Source organism: Anolis sagrei, chromosome 6, assembly GCF_037176765.1.
Source record: "Anolis sagrei isolate rAnoSag1 chromosome 6, rAnoSag1.mat, whole genome shotgun sequence".
NCBI classification, from domain to species: Eukaryota; Metazoa; Chordata; class Lepidosauria; order Squamata; family Dactyloidae; genus Anolis; species Anolis sagrei.
The window spans coordinates 29,679,479-29,703,200 of NC_090026.1; the positions used below are offsets into that span (position 1 = coordinate 29,679,479).

The window sequence follows — 23,722 nt, forward strand, 5'->3', positions numbered from 1 at the left end:
GGCTGAGAGAGTGTGACTTGCCCAAGATCACGTATATTAAAATAAATGGATATGTTCTTGTGGGATCACTACCAGGTGTGTGTTAAGAGAAAATGACTCACCCTGGTTAATTACAACCCACAGGCTGAGTAATTGGAGTAATTAGGGTCAACAAGTTTGGGCCACTCCTGAATGGGTATAACTGGGGAGATTTTGTTGTATGTTTTTGGGCTTACTGAATGTTTACCTCTGAGCTTACTTGGCTTGCATCCTATTGGACGTTGGCAAGGTTGTCTTCCATGCTCGTCTCCATGAAGAAGCTATGCAGATTGGAAGGAGATGTATTTTCTGATGGAAAGCACTGCCTGAATTAAATGCAAAGACCATATGTGAGTTTGATACTCCAGTCCAGAGGAACTGTGATTGTATTACTAGTAGAAACTTTGTGCTGAAGTTGCTGTTTTTTCCCATGAACTCTGCTGCAAAACAGTAAAGTTTGAGTTTTGCATTTTTCTTATTTATTTATTTATTATTTACAGTATTTATATTCTGCCCTTCTCACCCCTCAGGGGACTTGGGGCGGATTACAATGCACATATACATGGCATATGCTGATGATAATGTAGTCTGTGCTCATTTACTCTGGAACATGCAACATATAATCGTCCTTCTTTAGGGGTCCCTTTCAAATCTATGATATCTCTCTCTGTGTGTGAATCATATATATCTGTCTATATCCATGGCTGGGTGGCTCTTTGTCAGGAGGCCTTTGATTATGTTTTCTTGCCCTGGTAAATGGAGTTGGACTTGATGGCCTTAAGTATTTTCTGTTAGTCATGGGGTTTCTGTGTGGGAAGTTTGCCCCAATTCTGTCGATGGTGGGGTTCAGAATTCTCTTTGATTGTAGGTGAACAATAAATCCTACAACTCCCAAACTCAAGTTCAATGCCCACCAAACCCTTCTAGTGTTTTCTGTTGGTCATGGGAGTCCTGTGTGCCAATTCCATCATTGGTGGAGTTCAGAATGCTCTTTGATTGCAAGTAAATTATAAATCCCAGCAACTGCAACCCCCAAATGACAAAATATTTTTTTAAGTGATGGTCATTCCTTGGGTTGGTAGGTGTCTTGTGGCCAAATTTGGCCGCAATTTGTCCAGTGGTTTTTTTGAGTTATGTTAATCCCACAAACGAACATTACATTTTTATTTATATAGATATAGGTGTGTGTGTGTGTGTGTGTGTGTTTGTGTTTGTGTGTGTGTGTGAAAAGGTATTCCAAAGAAACAGAGAATAAAGGGGGTATTGGCTCTTTGGGTAAGCTAACAAGCCTCTGCCCTCCAGCTCTGGAGGAGAACAAGGACTGGCAGGAGTAGCTGCATTTGCTCCCTGGCTAGACAGAGAGTGCAGAGACGACAGAAATCCAAACTGTGAGGATGCTCAGCCTTATTATGCGTCCATCTCAGGAATCATCGACTGACTAAATACATGACGTTAGTACCATAGGTCTTGGAGGTGATTTATGGTGGCTAATTGAAGCTCATGCACTTTGAAGAAACCGACCAGAAAGCTGGGTTTCGGAGTTCTCGAGATGAGTTGTGATTCTGGACTCTCCAGCATTTATATCTCGCCAGTGGATTTATGATCTTAGCCTATATTCTTCTTTGAGGAAGGATTCATTTGCATCATTGTTATCATTTTTAAAAAGTTTACAAAAAATCTGAGCATCATGGAAGAACTGGTCCATGTTGGCAGCTTCAGGGCAGTTGCTCTCCTTTTCTTCCACTTGAATTTGGTTGGTGGCTTGGTAAGTCCTTTACCATTTTGTTTTCCTCGGGTGTCTCTACACTGTAGAATGAATGCAGGTTGATGCACCTTAAACTCCCATGTCTCAATACTATGGAATCATATGAGACTGGTAGTTTTGCAAAGTTTTCAGGGTCTCTGCCAAAGAGTGCAGCTCAAACGACAGTCCCAGGATTCCATAGCATTGAGCCATAGCAATTAAAATAGTGTCAAACTGCATTCATTCTACAATGCAGATCAGGCATAGGCAAACTTTGGCCCTCCAGGTGTTTTGGATTTTAACTCCCACCTGGAGGGCCAAAATTAGTCCATGCCTGGTGTATATGCACACCTTGATTTAGTGTGTAGTTGCTAATTTGGGCAGGCATTGGGCATAATTGACTGGGAATTTTGACTATGAAACTATATTGAAACTGAGTTTTTGTGCAAGTTAAATGTATTTGAAGGTGGTTTGTGCAAATCCTATTATTGTCTCTATATCTCACATGTTATTAATGGATGGGGCCCATGATCTCATCCGAGACCTGCCTCTATCCCTTGCACCTTCCAAATATGTTAGGGTCTGGATATGTGAGGCCCCTTCAACACAGCTGAATAAAATCCCACATTATATGCTTTGAACTGGAATATTTGGCAGTGTGGACTCAGATAACCCACGTCACAGCAGATGTTGTGGGACTTTCTGCCATTATATTCTGGGTTTTATGGCTGTGTGGAAGGGCCCTTAGACAACATTGGCAGTATCGGGTGGGGATATTTATTTATTTATCATATCAGAAGCGAACCGAACAGTTTCATTGTATTTAAAAACAAAGTTTGAAAACTTAGTATTCTATTAAATGTCCTTTGACCAGAAGCTCGCCACTTGGAGTGCCTCTGGTGTTGCTATAAGAAGGTCATCCAATGTACATGTGGCAGGGCTCAGATTGCATTGTAATAGGTGGTTTGTGGGTGGGGATGATGGGTGCTGTATTGCAAAAATCTCTGGAGAGCACCAGATTGGGGAAAGCTATCACACAACATAGAATCATAGAGTTGGAAGAGACCTCATGGGCCATCCAATCCAACCCCCTGCCAAGAAGCAGGAAAATTGCATTCAAAGCACCCCCAACAGATGGCCATCCATCCTCTGTTTAAAAGCCTCCAAAGGAGGAGCCACTGCTAAACAGCTCTGACAGCCAGGAAGTTCTTCCTGATGTTCAGATGGAATTTCCTTTCTTGTAGTTTGAAGTCATTGTTCCACGTCCTAGTTTCCAGGGCAGCAGAAAACAAGCTTGCTCCCTCCTCCCTATGACTTCCCCTCACATATTTATACATGGCCATCATGTCACCTCTCAATCTTCTCTTCTTCAGGCTAAACATGCCCAGCTCCTTAAGCCACTCCTCATAGGGCTTGTTCTCCAGACCCCTGATCATTTTAGTTGCCTCCTCTGGACATATTCCAGCTTGTCAACATTTCCCTTCAGTTGTGGTGCCCAGAATTGGACACAGTATTCCAGATGTGGTCTAACCAAGGCAGAATAGAGGGGTAGCATGACTTCCCTAGATCTAGACACTATGCTCCTATTGATGCAGGCCAAAATCCCATTGGGATTTTTTTGCCTCCACATCACATTGTTGTCTCATGTTTAACTTGTTGTCCACAAGGACTCCAAGATCTTTTTCACACGTACTATGAGATGTCTAGACAACTAATTGTGACGACTCAGCCATGAATGAACAAGCGTGAACTCCTGTTCTGTGATTGTGGGTGCATCTACACCGTATAAGTAATGCAGTTTGACTCCACTTTCACAGTTATGTTTCAGTACTGTAGAATCCTGAGTTTTGTAGTTTGGTGAGACACTAGCGCTCTTTGGCAGAGAATGCTAAAGACCTTGCAGAATTAAACCCTCCTTGAGCCATAGCAGTTAAAGTGGCATCAAAGTGTATTAATTATGCAGTGCAGATGCACTCCAGTGTTATACAGGGTCCATGCAGTATTCTTGAATGCAACTCGGTATTTGGGTTTTATAGCATCACCTCCCACCGCCTCTCTCTACTTGCTTTTTATCCGTCTCTGGACGTCGAAGCTATGGCTTGTGAACTTTAGCACAACGCTGTCAAAGGCCAAAAGAGACAAGGGGCAGCTTGTTCTTCCCATTTCTGAGAGAGAGAAGGAGGGCCATCTGTCAACAGGGTGACAGGTGTAACAAACTGGTGTAGGAATCCTGAAAATCTGCACAAAAATATTTCAGAGGTTGAAAGGGAATCATAGATCCCTTAGACCCAAGGAAATGGGCGTATATTTTCTTCCCAGGGCTTGGGAATATAACTTTTGGGAGTTTACTTTCACATTATTGCTGATTTATTAGTTAAACTCAGTCCATCTACACCAGCCATGGGCCAACTTTGTCCCTCCAGGAGTTTTGGACTTCAAGTCTCACAATTCTTGGCCTCAGGACCCTTCCTTTTCCCCCTCAGTCGCTTAAGCTGTTATTATGTTTTGGTTTTAATGTTTTATGTGTATTGTTTATATGCTTTGATTTTTTCCCCTTTATTATGTTGTTTATTTTCTTGTAATTTTGTATTTTTTTGTATTGTAATTTGTTGTTCGGGCTTGGCCCTATGTAAGCCGCTCCGAGTCCCCATTGTGGGAGATGGTGGCGGGATATAAATAAAGTTTATTATTATTATTATTCTGCCAAACTATCAGTTCGAAAACATGCAATTGTATGTACCGTATATACTCGAGTATAAGCCGACCCGAATATAAACCGAGGCACCTAATTTTACCCACCAAAAATGGGAAAACTTATTGACTCGAGTATAAATCGAGGGTGGGAAATGCAACACCTACTGGTAATACAAAATAAATATAGATACCAATAAAATTATATTAATTGAGGAAACAGTAGGTTAAATGTTTTTCAATGTTTACATAAAACTGTAATTTAAAATAAGGCGGACCAACTTTGATTAAACCATTATTCTAACCTTTTTCAGTGTAAATGTGCTTATGTATCCTTCCAATAATAATAAAGGAAGTAAAATAATAAATATAATAACAACAATAATAAAGTAAAATAATGAATATAATAATAATAAATAGAGTAAAATAAATGTAATAAAATAGTAATAGAATAAAATAATGCAAATGTCATAATGCCAATAATAGAGTAAAATAATAAATGTAATAACAACAATAATAAAGTAAAATAATACATGTAATAAAAATAATAGTTATAACAGAGTAAAATAATAAATAACTTTGACTTGAGTATAAGCTGAGGGCAGCTTTTTCAGGCTTAAAAAGAGGCTGAAAAACTAGGCTTATACTTGAGTATATACAGTAGATCAATAGGTACTGCTCTGGCTGGAAGGTAATGGCGCTCTATGAAGTCATGCTGGCCACATGACCTTGGAGGTATGTACGGACAATGCCGGCTCTTCGGCTTGGAAACGGAGATGTGCATCACCCCCCAGAGCCGGACACAGCTAGACTTAAATGTCAAGGGGAAACCTTTACCTTTACCCTTTAAAGGTTGTTCAGTATCTGTATGAGAGATCTGATTTCCTACAGGTTTACACAACACACAGATCCAAAGAGGAAGATGCAGATGAAATGATCACAGCCGTTTTATGTCCCTCTTTCCGTCACCCTTGCGTAGTCTGTTAGCTGTCCAACATGAATATTTCCCGGCAGTTCCCAGTTTTTTAAAAGGCCCTGCTTTTTTATTTTTAGGACATAGATTTGGATCAGTTCCGATCTGAAAAGTCTCATTTCTAGTGGACGGTGCCATTAAAATGAAATAGCGTTCTAATTCAAACAATATTACTGGGTTGTTCCTGATCCTATCTTTTTCATCGCACCTGGGGTTCCAGTCAGCTTCTGCCCTTTATGCTGCTGCCTTTCCCAGATGGCTACAACCATGATGGAAATTTCATTATCGATAAGTCATTATCAGGCTCCTGAAAAAGTCCTGTTCAGATGGGCGATTTAATTGCCGCAGGGAGCTGCTCCCATTGTCTCCTTCCCTGCCTTTGTTTCACTCAGCTCCTCCATTTCCTGGCAATTTTGCACAGGAAATGAGTGAGTCGCTGGAAAATACAAAGATGTCTCATAACTCTTGGGGTGCATTTTTAGTGACTTTGATGCCATCGTGTTTACCTGGTCACTCCACTAAAGCAAGACTTTTTAACCTAGCAGGTCTGTGACAGGCTTTGGGGAGGGTCCTGTGAACGGGAGGCAACAATAATTTTGTTCTCCTTCAATTTCCTTATTTTATTACTCATATCAGGAGTGAACCAATGTATTTGAGAAAACACAAAGTTTAGAAACTTGCTATTCTATTAAATGTCCTTTGACCAAGTAGCTGGCCACTTGGAGTACATCTCGTGTTGCTATAAGTAGGTCCTCCATTGTGCATGTGGCAGGGCTCAGGTTGCATTGTAGTAGGTGGTCTGTGGTTTGCTCTTGTCCACACTCTCATGACGTGGACTCCTCTTTGTAGCCCCATTTCTTAAAGTTGGCTCTGCATCTCGTGGTGCCAGAGTGCAGTCTGTTCAGCGCCTTCCAAATTGCCCAGTCTTCTGTGTGCCCAGGGGGGAGTCTCTCATTTGGTATCAGCCATGGATTGAGGTGCTGGGTTTTAGCCTGCCACTTTTGGACTCTTGCTTGCTGAGATGTTCCTGCGAGTATCTCTGTAGATCTTAGAAAACTATTTCTTCATTTAAGGCGTTGGCATGCTGGCACTGCCTTGTTCCTTCCATTATTGGCTGCTACTTCCTGGCGGATGTCAGGTGGTATAATACCGGCAAAACAGTATAATTTCTACAGTGGTGTAGGGCGCAGACAGCTTGTGATAATGCGGCATGTCTCATTAAGAGCCACATCCACTGTTTTAGTGTAGTGAGATGCTATAATTAGTTTACATTTTTTGTCAATTTTAAGGTTGAAAACCAGTCTTTTCAAGTGTTCAATGCAGTGGTTAATCTATATCCGTGGTTCCCAACCTTCCTAATGCTTCAACCCCTTAATACAGCTCCTCATGTTGTGGTGATCCCCAATTATAAAATTATTTTCGTTGCTACTTCATAACTGTAATGTTGCTACTGTTATGAATCGTAATGTAAATATCCAATATGCAGGATGGATTTCAATTCACTGGACCAAATTTGGCACAAATACCCGATATGCCCAAATTTGAATACAAGTGGGGTTGGGGGAGATAGATGTTGTCATTTGGGAGTTGCAGTTGCTGGGATTTATAGTTCAACGAGCATTCTGAACTCCACCAATGATAAAATTGAACCCAACTTGACACACAGAACTCCCCTGACTAACAGAAAATACTGGGAGGGTTTGGTGGGCATTGACCTTGACTTTTGGAGTTGTAGTTCACCCACATCTAGAGAGCACTGTGGACTCAAACAATGATGAATCTAGACCAAACTTGGCACGAGTACTCAATATGCCCAAATGTGAACACTGATGGAGTCATGTGGCTGGCATGACTGCATGGAGCACTGTTACCTACCTGCTGGAGTGGTACCTATTGATCTACTTATATTTGCATGTTTTCCAACTGCTAGTTTGGCAGAAGCTGGAGCTATCAGCAAGAACCCACGCTGCTCCAAGGATTTGAACCGACAATCTTTTGGGCAGCAAGTTTAACAGCTCAGCGGTTTAGCCCACTGCGCCAATGGGGCTACAAAAAAGATCAAATGCTTTATAAAAGCATACAAAACCTGGACTGTGTTATTGATTATCTAATTGCTTGTTTGCTAGTCTATTGAAATGGTCATGGTGTAAATGAATTTCTTACACTTTAATATATTATAAATATATAATATAATTATAATATAATATATTTATATTATGCCTTGGACTACGAGAAGATCTAACCAGGCCATACGTCAGGAAATAAAGCTAGACTGCTCATTGGAGGGAAGGATATTAGAGACAAAGTAGAAGTACTTTGGCTACATCATGAGAAGAAAGGAAAGCTTAGAGAAGACAATTATGCTGGGGGAAAATGGAAGGAAAAAGGAAGAAGAGCTGACCAAGGCCAAGAGGGATGGATGGCATCCTTGAAGTGACTGGCTTGACTCTGAAGGAACTGGGGGAGGTGACAGCCAACAGGGAGCTCTGGCATGGGCTGGTCCATGAGGTCATGAAGAGTCGGAAATGACTGAATGAATGAACAACAAGAACAAAATATAATATAATACAATATAAATTAAGAAAAGTTATAAGAACGGAAGAGGAATGCTAGCTTATCCAGGTATCATGGCAAATGCACATGGTATTCCTAGGAAGTGTAAAAATAAATATTTAAAGGTTGCTACTGTCATGTCTGCCTATGGAGGCAATTTTGTTGTTTCATCTCATTTTTGGATTCCGCAAGATCAAATATTAGCAACTGACTAGGAATGGAGGAGCCAAATTGAAGTCAGGGAGTAGATGGAGTGGAAACCTCACTTCTTTCTCCTTTTTTCTTTTCTCTGCGTGTCAGGTGGACACTGATGATGTTTTAACTAAAGAAGAACAGATTTATTTGCTGCATCAAGCGGAAGTAGAATGTCTCAAAGAGATATATGCCCAGAAGGAGAGAATCCAAGGTATTTGCTTTTTCTTTTTGTATTACTAGCGCTTGATAATGGCTTAGTTTAAACAAGTAAAAATATTTTTTTCTGCCAAATATGAAAATCATATTATTAATATTAGTGTTCTACCAAAAATGCACTTGTAAAACACTGCCCTCTAATGGAGAAACAAATCCTATAATAATAGTCAATCAATCAAAAACAGCTTATTGTACAGGCCCAAGGCCATGACAAAAAGCACCATATGCGCACAATAGTACCCTCAGAGTACAGGCACCAAAGATGCTAAACAGGACCATGATTTGCTCCCACAACAAAAACAATGGAAGTTAATAATAGTTAAAATACATTTTAGGAGAGGATCCAGTTAACCCTTAGAATCTCCTTGGCAGTTGATAGCAATTTTATCTAACTCTGTCTTTCTGATCTTTTTTGCAGAGCGAGCAAAAAGGGCTACTTTGTAAGTTACAAAGTCATTTGTATTGCTCAGCAGAAACCGCACTGTTTTTGCAATAGAGTTTCCTACATCTTGTGTCAACAAGGGTTTTAGGTGTCTTTCCCTTGGGTCACTATACAATGGGCAGACTAACAGAATAATAGTCAGAAATAATATTGGGGTGTTGTGTGGTTTCCCAGCTGTATGGCTGTGTTCTAGCAGCATTTTCTCCTGATGTTTTGCCTACGTTAGTGGCTGGTATCTTCAGAGAATGTAATAATAATATAATATTGCTATTATATTGCCAAAGGCTTTGATAGCCAGAGTCACTGGGTTGTTGTGAGTTTTCTGTATGGCCATGTTCCAGAAGCATTATATCCTGACGTTTCACCTGCATCTATGACAGGCATCCTCAGGTTGTGACGTCTGTGAGTTTTCTGGGCTGCAAGGCCATGTTCCAGAAGCATTTTCTCCTGACATTTCACCTGCATCTATGGGAGGCATCTTCAGAGGTTGTGAGGACTATGAGTTTTCGGGCTGTATGGCCATATTCCAGAAGCATTATATTATAGCATTATATCCTCCATTCCTAGTCAGTTGCTAATATGACAGGCATCCTCAGGTTGTGACGTCTGTGAGTTTTCTGGGCTGCAAGGCCATGTTCCAGAAGCATTTTCTCCTGACGTTTCACCTGCATCTATGGCAGGCATCCTCAGAGGTTGTGAGGTCACAACCTCTGAGGATGACTGCCATAGATGCAGGTGAAATGTCAGGAGAGAATGCTTCTGAAACATGGCAGTGCAGCCTGGAAAACTCACAACAACCCCATATTGCTATTGTTGGTGCTAATCAAGCTGTTGTCGCTGTTCTTTTTAAGCCAGACCTTTAGTTAATGTACAGTTATGCCACTAATCCAAATACTCAGTGGTGGAACAAATAAAATATTATACTACACACAAACCAGCTTTGGTGAGTTTAGGAGACACAATATATATTGGGCCTTTGGTTTCTGCTGCGGTTTGGTTACAGAGTCTTATATACAATGACGTATTAAAATGGTGTCCCTTATTTAATGGCTGAATCTATGGATACAGAATCCCTGGATATGGAGAGCTGACTGTAACCACTATCCCATTGCTTTAGAGAAAAGACACACATGTGCATCTTGCCTATACGTGTTCTAAAACATTTTCTCTCTGACCCTAATATACAAAGCACTGAAAGTGTTATTTCCTTCTTAGAAGGTCACTGTTTGCCTGAATGGGATGGAATAATTTGTTGGCCCCAGAGTCCTCCAAATGAAAAGGTGGCTGTCTCATGTCCGGACTACATCTATGACTTCAACCATGATGGTATGTATGTTTTCCTGGCTGCAGCAGAAAGCCTTTGGTTGGTTTAAGGCCAGACTAGACATTAGAACTGGGAAAAGTTACTGTTTTGGACCCATTCCCCCATCCCCCAGCCAGCAAATCCACAGTAGCCATTGAAAAGCACTTAATTCCCTGATCACCGGTAAAATGATAACATTGGTTAAAATTGCTATTTAAGAGCGTAGATTAACATCTATCCCAATTATAGGCGAGTGGAAACAACTAGATATTTAGCTCCCCGTTTAAATTCAGTCATTGAGAGAAGACTAGGACACAGAACAATGCTTCAAACTACAAGAAAGGAGATTCCATCTGAACATGAGGAAGAACTTCTTGACCGTGAGAGCCGTTTAGCAGTGGAACTCTCTGCCCTGGAGTGTGGTGGAGGCTCTTTATTTGGAAGCTTTTAAACAGAGGCTGGACGGCCATCTGTCAGGGGTGCTTTGAATGCAGTTTGCCTGCTTCTTTGCAGGGGGTTGGACTGGATGGCCCATGAGGTCTCTTCCAACTCTATGATTCTATGAAAGGGACCAAACGTACATCCTGGGAGTGTCTGATAAAAATAGGGGGACAGCAAAGAAAATAATCTCCCTTGTGCCTGTCTGCTTGATGCACCAGGGTTCATAAAATTATATTACATTCCCAGAATCCTTCAGCTAGCATGGCCAGTAGGATCCTGAGATATGTTGTCTTAAAAGTGACATGTTCAAGTTCCTACGCATTTATCAGCAAGTCTGAGAATATAATGTCTACAATCGATCTCATATCTTCCAACTATCCTGATTTGGTAGGGGCAGTATTGATTCATCTTCCATCATCCCTCTTTTTTTGGCTGTTAGGAAAATATTGATTTTGCTCTCCTACTTTCTCCTTTTGTCCTTAGCTTACTTCAGTTGCTGCACACTGAGTTCAAAATGTAAAAGGATCTTGCTAACTGACTCAATGGTAGAGAGAGGAAGGAGAAAAATCTTGCCCTCCCCAGTAGGCTTTGGCTAGTGGTTCCCAACCTTTGGTTTGTTGTTGTTCATTCGTTCAGTCGTCTCCGACTCTTCATGACTTCATGGACCATCCCATGCCAGAGCTCCCTGTCGGCCGTCACCACCCTCAGCCTTTGGTACTCCAGGCTTTTTGGACTGTTAGGAATTGTGGGAGCTGACATCTAAAACACCCGGGGGAACAAAGATTGGGAACCAGTGGCTAAAGGCATATTGCTGCAGTCTCCCCTGGTTTTTCTGCTTTTACTGATTAATAATTTTTGCTATCTTGACCACAGTCTGATGTTGCTTGGGTACACCCCAATTTCCACTTGTGAAATGTTGGAAGTTATGCTGTCTAAAGGGCTGTTTAGGGCCGTACAGGTTTGGGTAAGAATGGTGAATATGTGGCTACGTCATGTTGTTGTTCATTAGTTCAGTCGTTTCTGACTCTTCGTGACCACATGGACCAGCCCACACCAGAGCTCCCTGTTGGCCGTCACCACCCCCAGCTCCTACAAGGTCAATCCAGTCACTTCAAGGATCCCATAATAATAATAATAATAATAATAATAATAATGCTGTAAAAATACAATGCAAAGCAGAAGAGAAAACTGGCAAATGAAGGCTCTCCATGGACAGTTCCTGGGAAAAATTGAGAACAAAACTGACAAGGAAAAAACATGGATGTGGCTCACAAATGGAGACGAAGGGCCCGATTCTTGCAGCCCAAGAACAAGCCATTAGAACCATCAAAGCCAGAATTGAAAAGTCAATGACAGATTCCAATTGCAGACTCTGCAAGGAAGCAGACAAAATGATGGATCACATACTCAGCTGCTGCAAGAAGATCGCACAGACAGGCTACAAGCAGAGGCATAACACCGTTGCTCAGATAATCCATTGGAACTTGTGCCACAAATACCATCTGCCTGCGACAAAGAACTGGTGGGATCACAAGCCTGAAAAAGTTACAGAAAATGAACACGTCAAATTACTCTGGGACTTCTGAATTCAGACTGACAGAGTTTTGGAACACAATACTCTTGACCTCACGATCCTGGAGAAAAACAAGTATGGACCGTTGATGTTGCAATCCCAGACGACAGCAGGATTGCCGAAAAGCAACTGGAAAAGCTTACACAATATGAGGATTTAAAGATAGAACTGCAACAACTCTGGCACAAGTCAGTAAAGGTGGTCCCAGTGGTGATCTTCACACTGAGTGCAGTGCATAAAGACCTTGGCCTGCACTTAAACACAATCGGGACTGACAAAATTACCATATGTTAGCTGCAAAAGGCCACCCTACTCGGATCTGCATGCATTATTCACCAATACATTACACAGTTCTAGACACTTGGGAAGTGTCCGACGTGTGATCCAATACAAAAGCCAGCATAATGATCTTGTTTGCTGTGTGCTAAACTTGTTATGTAGCTAGTAAAGGTAAAAGTTGTCCCCTGACATTAAGTCCAATCATGTCTGACTCTGGGATGTGGTGTTCATCTCCATTTCTAAGCCGAAGAGCCGGCATTGTCCATAGACACCTCCAAGGTCATGTGGCCGGATGACTGTATCTAACAATCATCATCATCATCATCATCATCATCATCATCATCTTTATTTATAGACCGCCCTTTCTCACCGAAGGGACTCAGTGTGGTTTGCAGCAAATATGGCAACCATTCGATGCCCAAAGAAAAACCATACAAACAGTTTACATCAGGACAAAACACATTAGACAATAGAAAACATCATAACTATAACTTAATAATCAAAATAGCAAAAACTAAAAAAAAAGAAATAAAGTAAAAATAAAGTAAAAACATCATAAAATACAAAAGGCCCTGATAAAACACACTAAAAATAAAATATAAAACCGAATACATCGGAGCTCCATCAGATGAGGTTCAACAATAGCAATGGCTAGGAGTGCTAAAAATGGACCTAATCAGCTGGGTGAGAGATAGTGTCAACAGCATATCATTGAGCTGGGGAAATGGATGAACAACCTAGGAACTGTGTTTAGGGACTAATCATTCTCTAAAACTTGCTGGAACAACCAGGTTTTCAGAAGACAATGTGAGGGCTTGCCTAATCTCCCTAGGGAGGGTGTTCCATCACCCCATCACTCACAAATCTCCCCATATTTTTCCTGGGCCAAGCATTTATAAGGCCTTAATGTTGCTCCTTACTTGCATTATCCTCCTCACTTGTTTAAGTTTTTCTTATTGAACAACCTTGGTTGCTCATATATTTTAGGTCATGCCTATAGACACTGTGAAATCTACGGCAACTGGCAATTGGTACCCGACACAAACAAGACATGGGCCAATTACACAGAATGTGCCACATTCTTCACCCCGGAACGGCAGAAGGAAGAAAAGGTGAAATGGCTTAACACAACTAAATTAAATTAAAATGTGGGAGCAGAGAAGGAAATTATGGCACTCTTTCCTTGTTCTGGTACGCTAAGTACTTCCTGTGCCACAGTCCTGGTGCTATGAACCTTCTCCCATACCAAATCAGACCACAGTATTATAGCTAAAAATACCAACCTTCTCAAGCCTCCACTAGTTTTTTATGTATATAATTGCTTACTGTATGGTATGTGTGTGTATTGGTTTGCAATTTTACTTTAATTCTTTCTTGTGGAAGGGGCTACAGACCATATGATCAGGCCTGGGCTTGTTCAGTGCTCAGACTCCATGCCTTTAGAAGACTGTAGGAACAGATGTTTGCTTTCAAACGCCAGCAGAAACAGTATGTAGAGATTTCTGTAGGAACAGTATGCTATACAGAAGTCATTAGCCTCCATTGGACTATGCACTATTGATTCTAAGGATGATGCCCTGTGTTACCTACACAGAGAAACTATTTCAAATCTTATTTGTAACTGGATTGATAAGCAAAACACATGTATGCTGAATACATGAAGTTAGTGAGTAAACCAACTATGTTACTTGATTCAAAGCATCATTGGAACTGGATAAGAATAACAGCTCTGAGCGGAGCACATGTACATTAGAAGGTTCAAAAAGCAAATCAGTCTACTTTTAGCCTTGTGAGCCCATGTGTGCTGGATTTTTGAAAGGAATACTTTTATAAAACATAATACATTCCTGCTGAAACATTGCATAAACGTTTTCATAGACAGCCTCTCTTGTGTCAACCCTCTGATGGTGCCGCCCAATGCAGTTTGCACTCCCTGAGTAACTCCACTGCCTCAGGGCTTTGGATTAAGATCATTAGAAGCAGATCTGGGCCTGGGCTTCACAATCCTGATTCAGGATGATGGTCTTGAAAAATCAATCTCAGTAGGAATGTATTGTCGAAGGCTTTCATGGCTGGAATCACTGGGTTGTTGTAGGTTTTTCGGGCTATATGGCCATGTTCTAGAAGCATTATCTCCTGACATTTCGCCTGCATCTATGGCAGGCATCCGCAGAGGTTGTGAGACCTCACAACCTCTGAGGATGCTTGCCATAGACGCAGGTGAAACGTCAGGAGATAATGCTTCTAGAACATGGCCATATAGCCCGAAAAAACTACAACAACCCAATCTCTGTAGGAATGTTTTCTTCTCCCACTGCAGGAAGTGTTTGACCGCCTGCGCATCATCTACACTGTGGGCTACTCAATCTCCCTTGTCTCTCTTGTGGTTGCCATGTGCATCCTCTGCTACTTCAAGTAAGGAAAGTGTGTACTTCTTATAATCCACTCTGTAGCTTTTGGCTGTCAGTTTTGCATGGGTGATTATAGACCAGTTGCTTTCTTTTCACCAGCCCTACCTTTGTTGAGGAGATAAACTGGGAAGAGAACTATTTCCATTATACTGGAGGGGTGAAAATGTAAATAACAACTAAATCAACTCCTGTATGGGTAATACGTACCTCTGTGTTCAAGGCGACTTCACTGCACTCGGAATTACATCCACCTCCATCTCTTTGCCTCTTTTGTCTGCCGAGCCATCAGTATCTTTGTGAAAGATATTGTGTTGTACTCCACCTCACGACTGGAAGGGTTGCACAAGATGCAGTACGGTGACTGGGATGCTGAAGAGCTCAGCCTCACATTGGGATCCAGGACCCAGCTGGTAAGTTTCCAGGTTGGAGAATATGGTTCTTTTCTCAGTGTCAAAGTAAAATATTGTTGTGCCAGGTTCTTAAATGAACCCAGTTCCAGGCATCTCACCTTAAAGATGTATAAACTGGAACAGGTTTGGGGGGGATAAGAAAGATACTCACCTGTGAAACTTGAAAAAGCTGTTTTGTGGCCCTGAGACTCTCAACATCTTCTAGTTGTGTTCTTGGCTGAGCATGTCTGGGAGTTAGAATCCAAAAACCTAACTTCTCCATGGTGTTTGATCAAGTGTATGGAAACTATATTCTCATCCCAAGATTTTTTTGCTACCTAAAATGGAGTCTGTAGATGCTTTCCATTTCCCTTAAGGTCTTAGCATACATAGCTTCCAACTGTTCCAATTTGACAGAGACAATCTTGATGAAACTCCATTGTCCCACTTTTCCCATTGTTTTTAAGTGCCCCAGTACTCTCTCCTTGTATTTTCCTACTTTGACTTCAGCTTACTTATATTGCTGTGGTGTAAAATGAGTTAAAAGTGCAAAGGTAATTGCAGTCAACTAACTCAGCAAGGGAGGGAGGAGTGGCTACAATTTTGCCCTCCTCATTAAATTCAGGCGAAAGCAACATGCTGCAGCCTTTCATCATTTCTGCATTCTGCCTCATTAATAACTTTTTCCCTTCTTGACAGTAATAATATTTTTAATTACTATTTCTTGCCTGTTTCTCCCCTTAGCTTGAAGCGTTACAACAGGGGTCCTCAAACTTTTTAAACAGAGGGCCAGGTCACAGTTCTTCAAACTGTTGGAGGGTCGGATTATAATTCGAAGAAGACATGAATGAATTCCTATGCACACTGCACATATCTTATTTGTAGTGCAAAAAAAACCACTTGAAAACAATACAATAGTTAAAATGAAGAACAATTTTTATAAATATAAACTTATTAGTATTTCAATGGGAAGTGTGGACCTTCTTTTGGCTGATGAGACAGGGTTATTGTTGTTGTGTGCTTTCAAGTCTGAAATGACTTGAAAGCACACAACAAGGGCTGAGCAAGGGCTGGGTAAATGACTTTGGAGGGCCATATCCTGCACCTGGGCCTTAGTTTGAGGACCCCTGCATTACAACATCGCTAAAACACATAATCGTTATATAAAATACACATATTAAAGTATATTTATACAAAATACATATATACATAGATACAGTGTTAAAATAGTTTAAAATTCATGATGAAAACTGGCTGGGTAGGTCTTCAGATGTGTTTTGAATTCAGACACATTGATAATACCACAATGCTCCTTGGTCACATGTATTTTGGTTTTAATGTTGGAAGGCATGTAATAAAGCCGTGTACATGGCCCCGACAAATTAATCAAGGCTATTGCTACAAAGCATTCATAACCTCTAACCTGGACTCACTAGATGGTCATGTGTGCATTTCTTCATTCTTTCAGGGAGGTTGCAAGGTAGCTGTGACGATCTTCCTCTATTTCCTGGCTACCAACCACTACTGGATCTTGGTGGAAGGCCTCTACCTCCACAGCTTGATCTTCATGGCTTTCCTTTCCAACAAAAACTACTTGTGGGCCCTTACGCTCATTGGGTGGGGTAAGCACAGTCCATTTTATTCCCTCTCCTGCCATCAACTTGCACAAGGATCCTCAAGCAAAACTATTGTGTGTTTCTGCATGGCAGTGTATTGGACTGGATGCCCTTGTGTTCTCTTCCAACCCTATGATTCTGTAGATGCTTAAGGTGTTAACATTACATTGTAGAGACACTGGGGATGGAGGCCAACCTGAATACTTGAAAGGGATCCCATCTCTTGCTACCATAGAAGTTTTCATCCCTTCTCCCATTTGTTGTCAATTGTCATCGAGTCGACTTCAACGTACGGCAACTCTCTGAATAAGAGAATGTATTGCAGTCTTTCACTTTTACTACTGCTTTCTATCTTAGCAAGCATTATTGTTTTATCTACTGTATAATGTCTTCTTATATGTCTAAAGTCTCATCAGATCCTTCCTCTAGCAGAGGATGAAAGTAACAACGTAACACATACATAGTGCACACCACTGGCCTTACATTTTTACCTACTGTTCCTTCAAGAGCTCACTGGAAACCCAGACCTCTTTCTGCTTGCTTTTGTTTTTCTTCCTGATTTGAGGGGTGCCTGCTGTCTTTGTGTCTGTCTGGGCCAGCGTAAGAGCATCTCTGGCTGATACACAGTACGTGGCTTCTTTACTTCTCTTATATACTGTTGTGAAGATTAAGAATGAAATTGCAAACTGGAAGGATAGGTTAATAAGCAGAGAGTATGTGAATTGCAGGAGATTGGAAGAATGACTTTTTGGGACTACAACTTCTAAAATTCCTGCAGAACTCAGGAACACAATACTCCACAAAAAGTACCTTTTCTGAGCTGTATCCATTCACTTATAGCAGTGGTTCCCAACCTGCGGTCCATAGAACATCAATGGTCTGCGGCCTCACCGTTACTACACTAGTTGTTATTATTATTATTATTATTATTATTATTATTATTAAACTTTATTTGTACCCCGCTAGCATCTCCCAAGGGATTCGATGCGGCTTACATCAGGCCGAAGCCCAGCACAACACAATACAACAATACAATTGAGAGCAACTGGTCTTGCGAAATACTGTACCAAACAGAACTACCCTCTTCTCTGAATGGAGTGGCAAAAGGCAATTGCTTAGTCCAGGCATGGGCAGACTTCAGCCCTAGGCTGTTAGGAATTGTGGGAATTGAAGTCCAAAACACCCGGAGGGCCAAAGTTTGCCTTTGACTGGCTTAGCCCATCCCAGGAGAACCTAAAAGAAGCACCAGCCTATTCTTTCCACCATGGAGCCACTTCTAACCATTTTTAAAGATTCAGTTTATTTATTTGGGCCAAGCAACTTCTGGCTATTTAAATGCCTGGGCAGGAAAATGGTGGTGGTAGCCAAGGATACTTGGCTCCGCGAGGCAGCACTGGTTCTTTCCCCTTTTTGCAGAATGACCCTAGGTTTATACATGGGTTGCATCCAAATCTATAATTTTGTACCTAAAACTTGATCTCAACATGCATTGTATCAACTTTTACTTCAGTATATATGGTAGTTATATATATATATATATATATATATATATATATATATATACATATATATACATACAGTTATATACAGAATATACAAAGACAACCACTATGTCTTTGTGTGATACGTGATGCTATTTTATGTGATGTGTTTAATAATGCTTAATGTTTTATCAGGGGAGGGTCAATTTTGATGTTTTATACTGGTTTTTATCAATGGCACTGAATTGTTGCCAACTCTGTGAATCACCCTGAGTCCCCTTCTGAGTTGAGAAGGGCAGTAGTATACATATACCTCAAATAAATAATAAATAATAGTTGTTAAGGCTGGGCTAATTTACATTCCCCAGAGCTGAGAAATACAAAAGTAACCAGTTTCTATGCTTGGACAATGCACAGTGACATGACGTAGTGGAAGGGCGCTTAGGACTACAAAGTTAAGCCTCAAAGATGACAAGCCAGGTACACTGTATGGATGGAACCTTTGCCTGTTTTTCAACTGACTGCAGCCCCACTTCATTAGGTGCTGGGACCTTAGTGCTGGAAGCGTGAAATGGATCTACCAGATTCCCATCTTAGCCGCAATTGTGGTAAGAAGTGCACAACAAATGGGCCGGGGAAGCTGGGAAGGACGCAATGATTTTCTTTGAGTCAGTTACTGGACAGATTGAAAACTAAAGAAGGCTTCTGTATCTTTAAGGGTTGTGTACAAGCATCCATTGCATTTTCCAGAATCTCACATCCCGCACTTGGTCATGGTGGCTGGGAATTTCAAATTTGATTCTTCCTGAGATTTATTTTTTTAATATGATTTTTTATTCTTCCTGAGTTTTATGATTTGACTCACATAGTTGTGGAAGGGTAGGTCCATTGTGGGTACATATTTTGATTCATTAAGAAGCAACGTCTTTTTCAGTAACTATAGAATGCCTTCCTAATAGAAATCATGCATAGCCTTGCCCCCTTTCTAAAGAATTATGGTTGCAACTTAGGTCCCTTCCACACTGCCCTATATCCCAGAATATCAAGGCAGAAAATCCCACAATATCTGCTTTGAACTGAGTTATCCGAGTCCATGCTGCCATATATTCCAGTTCAAAGCAGATAATGTGGGATTCTGGGATATTTATTTATTTATTTATTTATTTGGTACACTTGTATACCGCTAATATCTCAGCCTAAAACGGCGACTCATTGCGGTTTACAACGTTTAAAAACAACAATAATTCCGATTAAAAATATAAAACACATACATATACAATACGCAGTATTGGGCCACCAATACAGACCAATGCATCTCTTAGTTAAAATCATAATCCAATTTCGTTGTCTGTGATTGCCAGTCCTTGATCCAAAAACTTCATCGCATCGGATTAGCCGATCTTAGGGCTGTGTGGAAAGGCCCTAAGATTCCGAGAATCCCATCTCCAAATAGGCAAGGCAGATGAGAGGCTGAAGACAAAGTTTGTTTGGTCCGCCATCTGTTTGTCTGATTAGAGTTTATTTTCAGTTTTGATTGTATGTTGATTTCATATTGCAAGTTAAACAGCCATGTAAGTAGATAAATTATCTAAGCAAATAAAGATAAGGAATGTACTTAACTTTGACATTTCCACTGGCATGAAGAATGCCTGACTCAGTACCTTTGTATTGCTGGCAGGTGAACTTTTTCCTCTTCCTCAGTATTGTGAGAGTCCTTGCCTCAAAGCTATGGGAGCCAAATGCAGGGACGTTAGATCCCCGCCAGCAGTACAGGTATGTGGCACAAGGCTGCAGAAGCCAATTGCCTTCTAATGCTGCAGGAAATAGGGAAGTTCTCAGTGAAACTTGGAGACCAGTTGAAGATGCTGGTAATAATTTTGCATTGCCTAGTGCACTGGTTCCACAACCTGGATCCAAAGTTAGAGTATGACCCCTGTATCCACTGGGAGTACATTACTGGTCAGACTGGTTACCTGAAACCATGGAAATGACCCAATGGCATTAAAGTGCCCAATATCTGGTACTAATATAACATATAGTCACTCCAGAAATTCCTGGAGAAGTATCAATCTAGACTTTGCTGGGTTCTCCAGCGCAATGCCATAGTAACTCCTGGATGGAACCATGCCATCCAGGCATGTAGCCGGGAGGGGGGGGGGGGCTATAGGGGCTTCAGCCCCCCCCCCCCCAATACTGGTACATTATTTAAACTGTTTTATTAATATCATGATCTGACCACCATTCTCAATATATCCCATATGTATGGGGGTATCGGGGTAACGATACAAAAGGTTTGCTAGGGTAGACCCTCTTTCACCCAGATTCAGCCCCCCCCCCCCCCCCCAAATCAAAATCCTGGCTATGGACCTGACAGATTTAGAGGGACCCACAGATATGGGTCTCTCAATGGTGAGAAGTTCTGGGGGTTGTAGTCCAACATCTGGGGACTCAAGTTGGGTAATCATTTCTACTTTTGATCTTTCTCAAGCTTGTTTTTAGGAGATTAATTTTACCATTCCCTAGCTCCTGATAATAACATTATTTTTTCCAGAAAGCATAGTTTAAGACTTGCTTAAGTCCTCCTGGGAATCTTGAGGTGACCTGAAAATGGTCTTTTCCTTTCAGGAAGTTACTGAAATCCACTTTAGTCCTGATGCCACTCTTTGGTGTCCATTATGTGGTGTTCATGGCCATGCCATACACAGCCATCTCCAGCATCCTTTGGCAAGTACAGATGCACTATGAGATGCTCTTCAATTCTTTGCAGGTGGGTCCTGCTGGTGGAAGGGATATTTTGTCTTTGTTTTGCACTCTTGTGTCTTACATTATTCCTTTCTCTGAACAGGGTTTCTTTGTGGCTTTTATCTACTGCTTCTGCAATGGTGAGGTAAGATACTTCTCTTGAAGTAACAACATATATCTATAGATATGTATGAATACAGGAGTGCTTCTCTCTAGTACATGTAGATGTTCTTGTCTGTGAAAACATAAGGCACATCTTCTAGAGTTGTATTTCTTCTCTTTGATGCACACCTTATTTGACTGAAACTATTTAATATACAAAATGGATTATTTTATCCAGAACCCATACTAAGTTTACTTAGCCTGTTCACCTAATGATGCTGGAGTGAGTGACTGTTTTTTTCAGATTATTGGTTTTGGAGGACAGTTCCAAACAAACTGATTTGGTCTTTCAAGATATTTTTTTAGACCAGTTCTACACAAAAATCAAGCAACTTTGATAAATGGCTGTCCAGTTTTGACCAACAACAGTACCCCCTTTTTTACCAGGGTTTTTATGTGATTTTATGAAGTTGTGTTGTTTATTGTCTACTCATATGATTTGTTTTGCATTTGTTGTACTTTGCATGTCACACCTTGAGTGTTTTGTGAGCTGCCCAAGTCCCTCCGGGTGATGGTGGTGGGATATAAATAAAAGTTTATTATTATTAAACTCACATCTGCAAGCTCCAGGCCTCTTTCAACCCTGGTCAAATTCAGTCATTTTGTTCCACTCCAAGTAGCAAAAGTTCCGATATTCTTATTGTAAGGACAGATAACAGATGCAGTTCAGGAATGTATGTTGCATTTCATCATAATATACTTGCCTTCCCCCTCTTAGTTACTGTGGGTATGTGAGGGTGATGTTACACCTCTTACGTTTTATTTGATGAGCCCATCAGCCGTATCAAAAAGAGTGTTACATTAAAATGAAGGTAAACAAAGAATTAGGACAGAGGAGAAGAAAATGTGAGGAAGAGATGTACTGATCATCTTGAGCTATAACTACTGTATCTAGTCAGTTGCTAGAAGATGAAGTGACAATATTGTCCATGCTGCATTCTGTTTATGGTCTCTCTCTCTATCCCCAGGTGCAGGCAGAGATTAAGAAAGCTCGCTTCCGGAGAAACCTGGTCCTAGACATAAAGCAAAAGACCCGAGCTACCAGCACAGGAGGGAGCTACTACTATGGGGGACTCATGTCCCATGCCACCAACAGTGTCAGTCTGAGTATGGCTAGCTGGGGGATCGCCTCTGCGACAGCTATAGCTATGCCTCTGGGGGCCAAAAACTGGCTGGTGCATCTAGCTCCCACTGCTTCTGCAACTGAATACATCTCTGGCTCCTTTGTCCTGGATGGATTACCAAGGCAAGCAATGACACGGAAAGCTCATGTGGAGAATATCAGTGTTTTGGGAAACTGCTCCAGCTTGAAAGAAGAGTTAGAAACTATGCTATAAAGAGAACTTATGAACGTGATATTAGTGGACTAAGCTTAGATCCCTAAGCAAGTTGCAAGAAAATTATGAAGTCACGAGATAGTTGTCATTGGATTAGGAAGAATTACTATAATTCAGCTACCAAAATCATCATGAAAAACAGCCCAGAGTATTAGCTATCAAATTGGTTCATTGTAGATTTACATTTAGTCCTCCTGAATCCAGAATGGTGATACAAGCATGGTCTGATGAAGTAATAAATATCCACATATTTATTTTGTTTTGAGTGTAGGGCATATGCCATTTCTTTTACAAAGGAGGACATCTCTTCACATTCATCAATTTCAGCCTCCTTAGCAATAAGTGAGTTGTGGGAAAACTCTTTCTGCTATTGTTTCACTTACGTCAGGCTACAATTCAAAAGGGTTCATTTTAGAGCTACAGGAGGAAATGGGAAGATGAATCAACCAGTGCTTTGAACAGCAATTCCCACAGCTGTCAAGTTCAACTAGTAAGCAATGGGACTTATGTAAAAGCATTTTTCATTCTGACATCATGTGAGAAAAAAAACCACATTTAAGATAGCCATTTTCTTCTGTCAATAGATAGTGGCATTACATTATTGTTTGACTATTCAGTTTGCCCCAAACAGTCAAGAAGGTACCACTGAAAAGATGTATGTTTATTTCAAAGCATATTAAGTTGACAACCCTAATTCTGTGTTACAGATTTTTCAAAAAAGGGATCCAATGTCTAGTTTTCAGAGGGAGGGAAGCATATCTACACAATGGTGAAGGCTCTCACATTGTCTATTCCACAACACTCTGCTTCTCTCCTGCCCTCAATTAACATTAACTGTACTTAAAACAGTCACTTACAGAGCCACTGCATACCAGACCTCACAACCTCTGAGGATGCCTGCCATAGATGTTGGTGAAAGTCAGGAGATAATGCTACTGGAACATGGACATGTTGTTATTTGTTCAGTCGCTTCCAACTCTTTGTGGCCTCATGGACCAGGCCACACCAGAGCTCCCTGTTGGCCGTGGCCAACCCCAGCTCCTTTAAGGTCAAGCTAGTCACTTAAAGGATACCATTCATCCATCTTGACCTTGGTCGGCCCTTCTTCCCTTTTCCTTCCATTTTCCCCAGCATCATCATCTTCTAGAAGCTTTTC

The 23,722-nt window shown here is 41.1% G+C and overlaps 1 protein-coding gene across 1 annotated transcript; it reads left to right on the top strand.

Moving 5' to 3' along the window:
• The first annotated feature begins 1,705 nt into the window (after nt 1-1,705).
• LOC132778121 (parathyroid hormone/parathyroid hormone-related peptide receptor-like) lies at nt 1,706-22,590 on the top strand. Its single transcript, XM_067469993.1, has 13 exons — nt 1,706-1,783; nt 8,280-8,385; nt 10,048-10,158; nt 13,416-13,540; nt 14,749-14,843; nt 15,060-15,249; nt 16,697-16,850; nt 17,410-17,470; nt 18,867-18,933; nt 20,004-20,098; nt 20,951-21,092; nt 21,171-21,212; nt 22,198-22,590. Exons 1-13 carry the CDS (start codon nt 1,706-1,708, stop codon nt 22,564-22,566), a joined length of 1,635 nt encoding a protein of 544 aa, XP_067326094.1. The 3' UTR covers nt 22,567-22,590.
• The last annotated feature ends 1,132 nt before the right edge of the window (nt 22,591-23,722 follow it).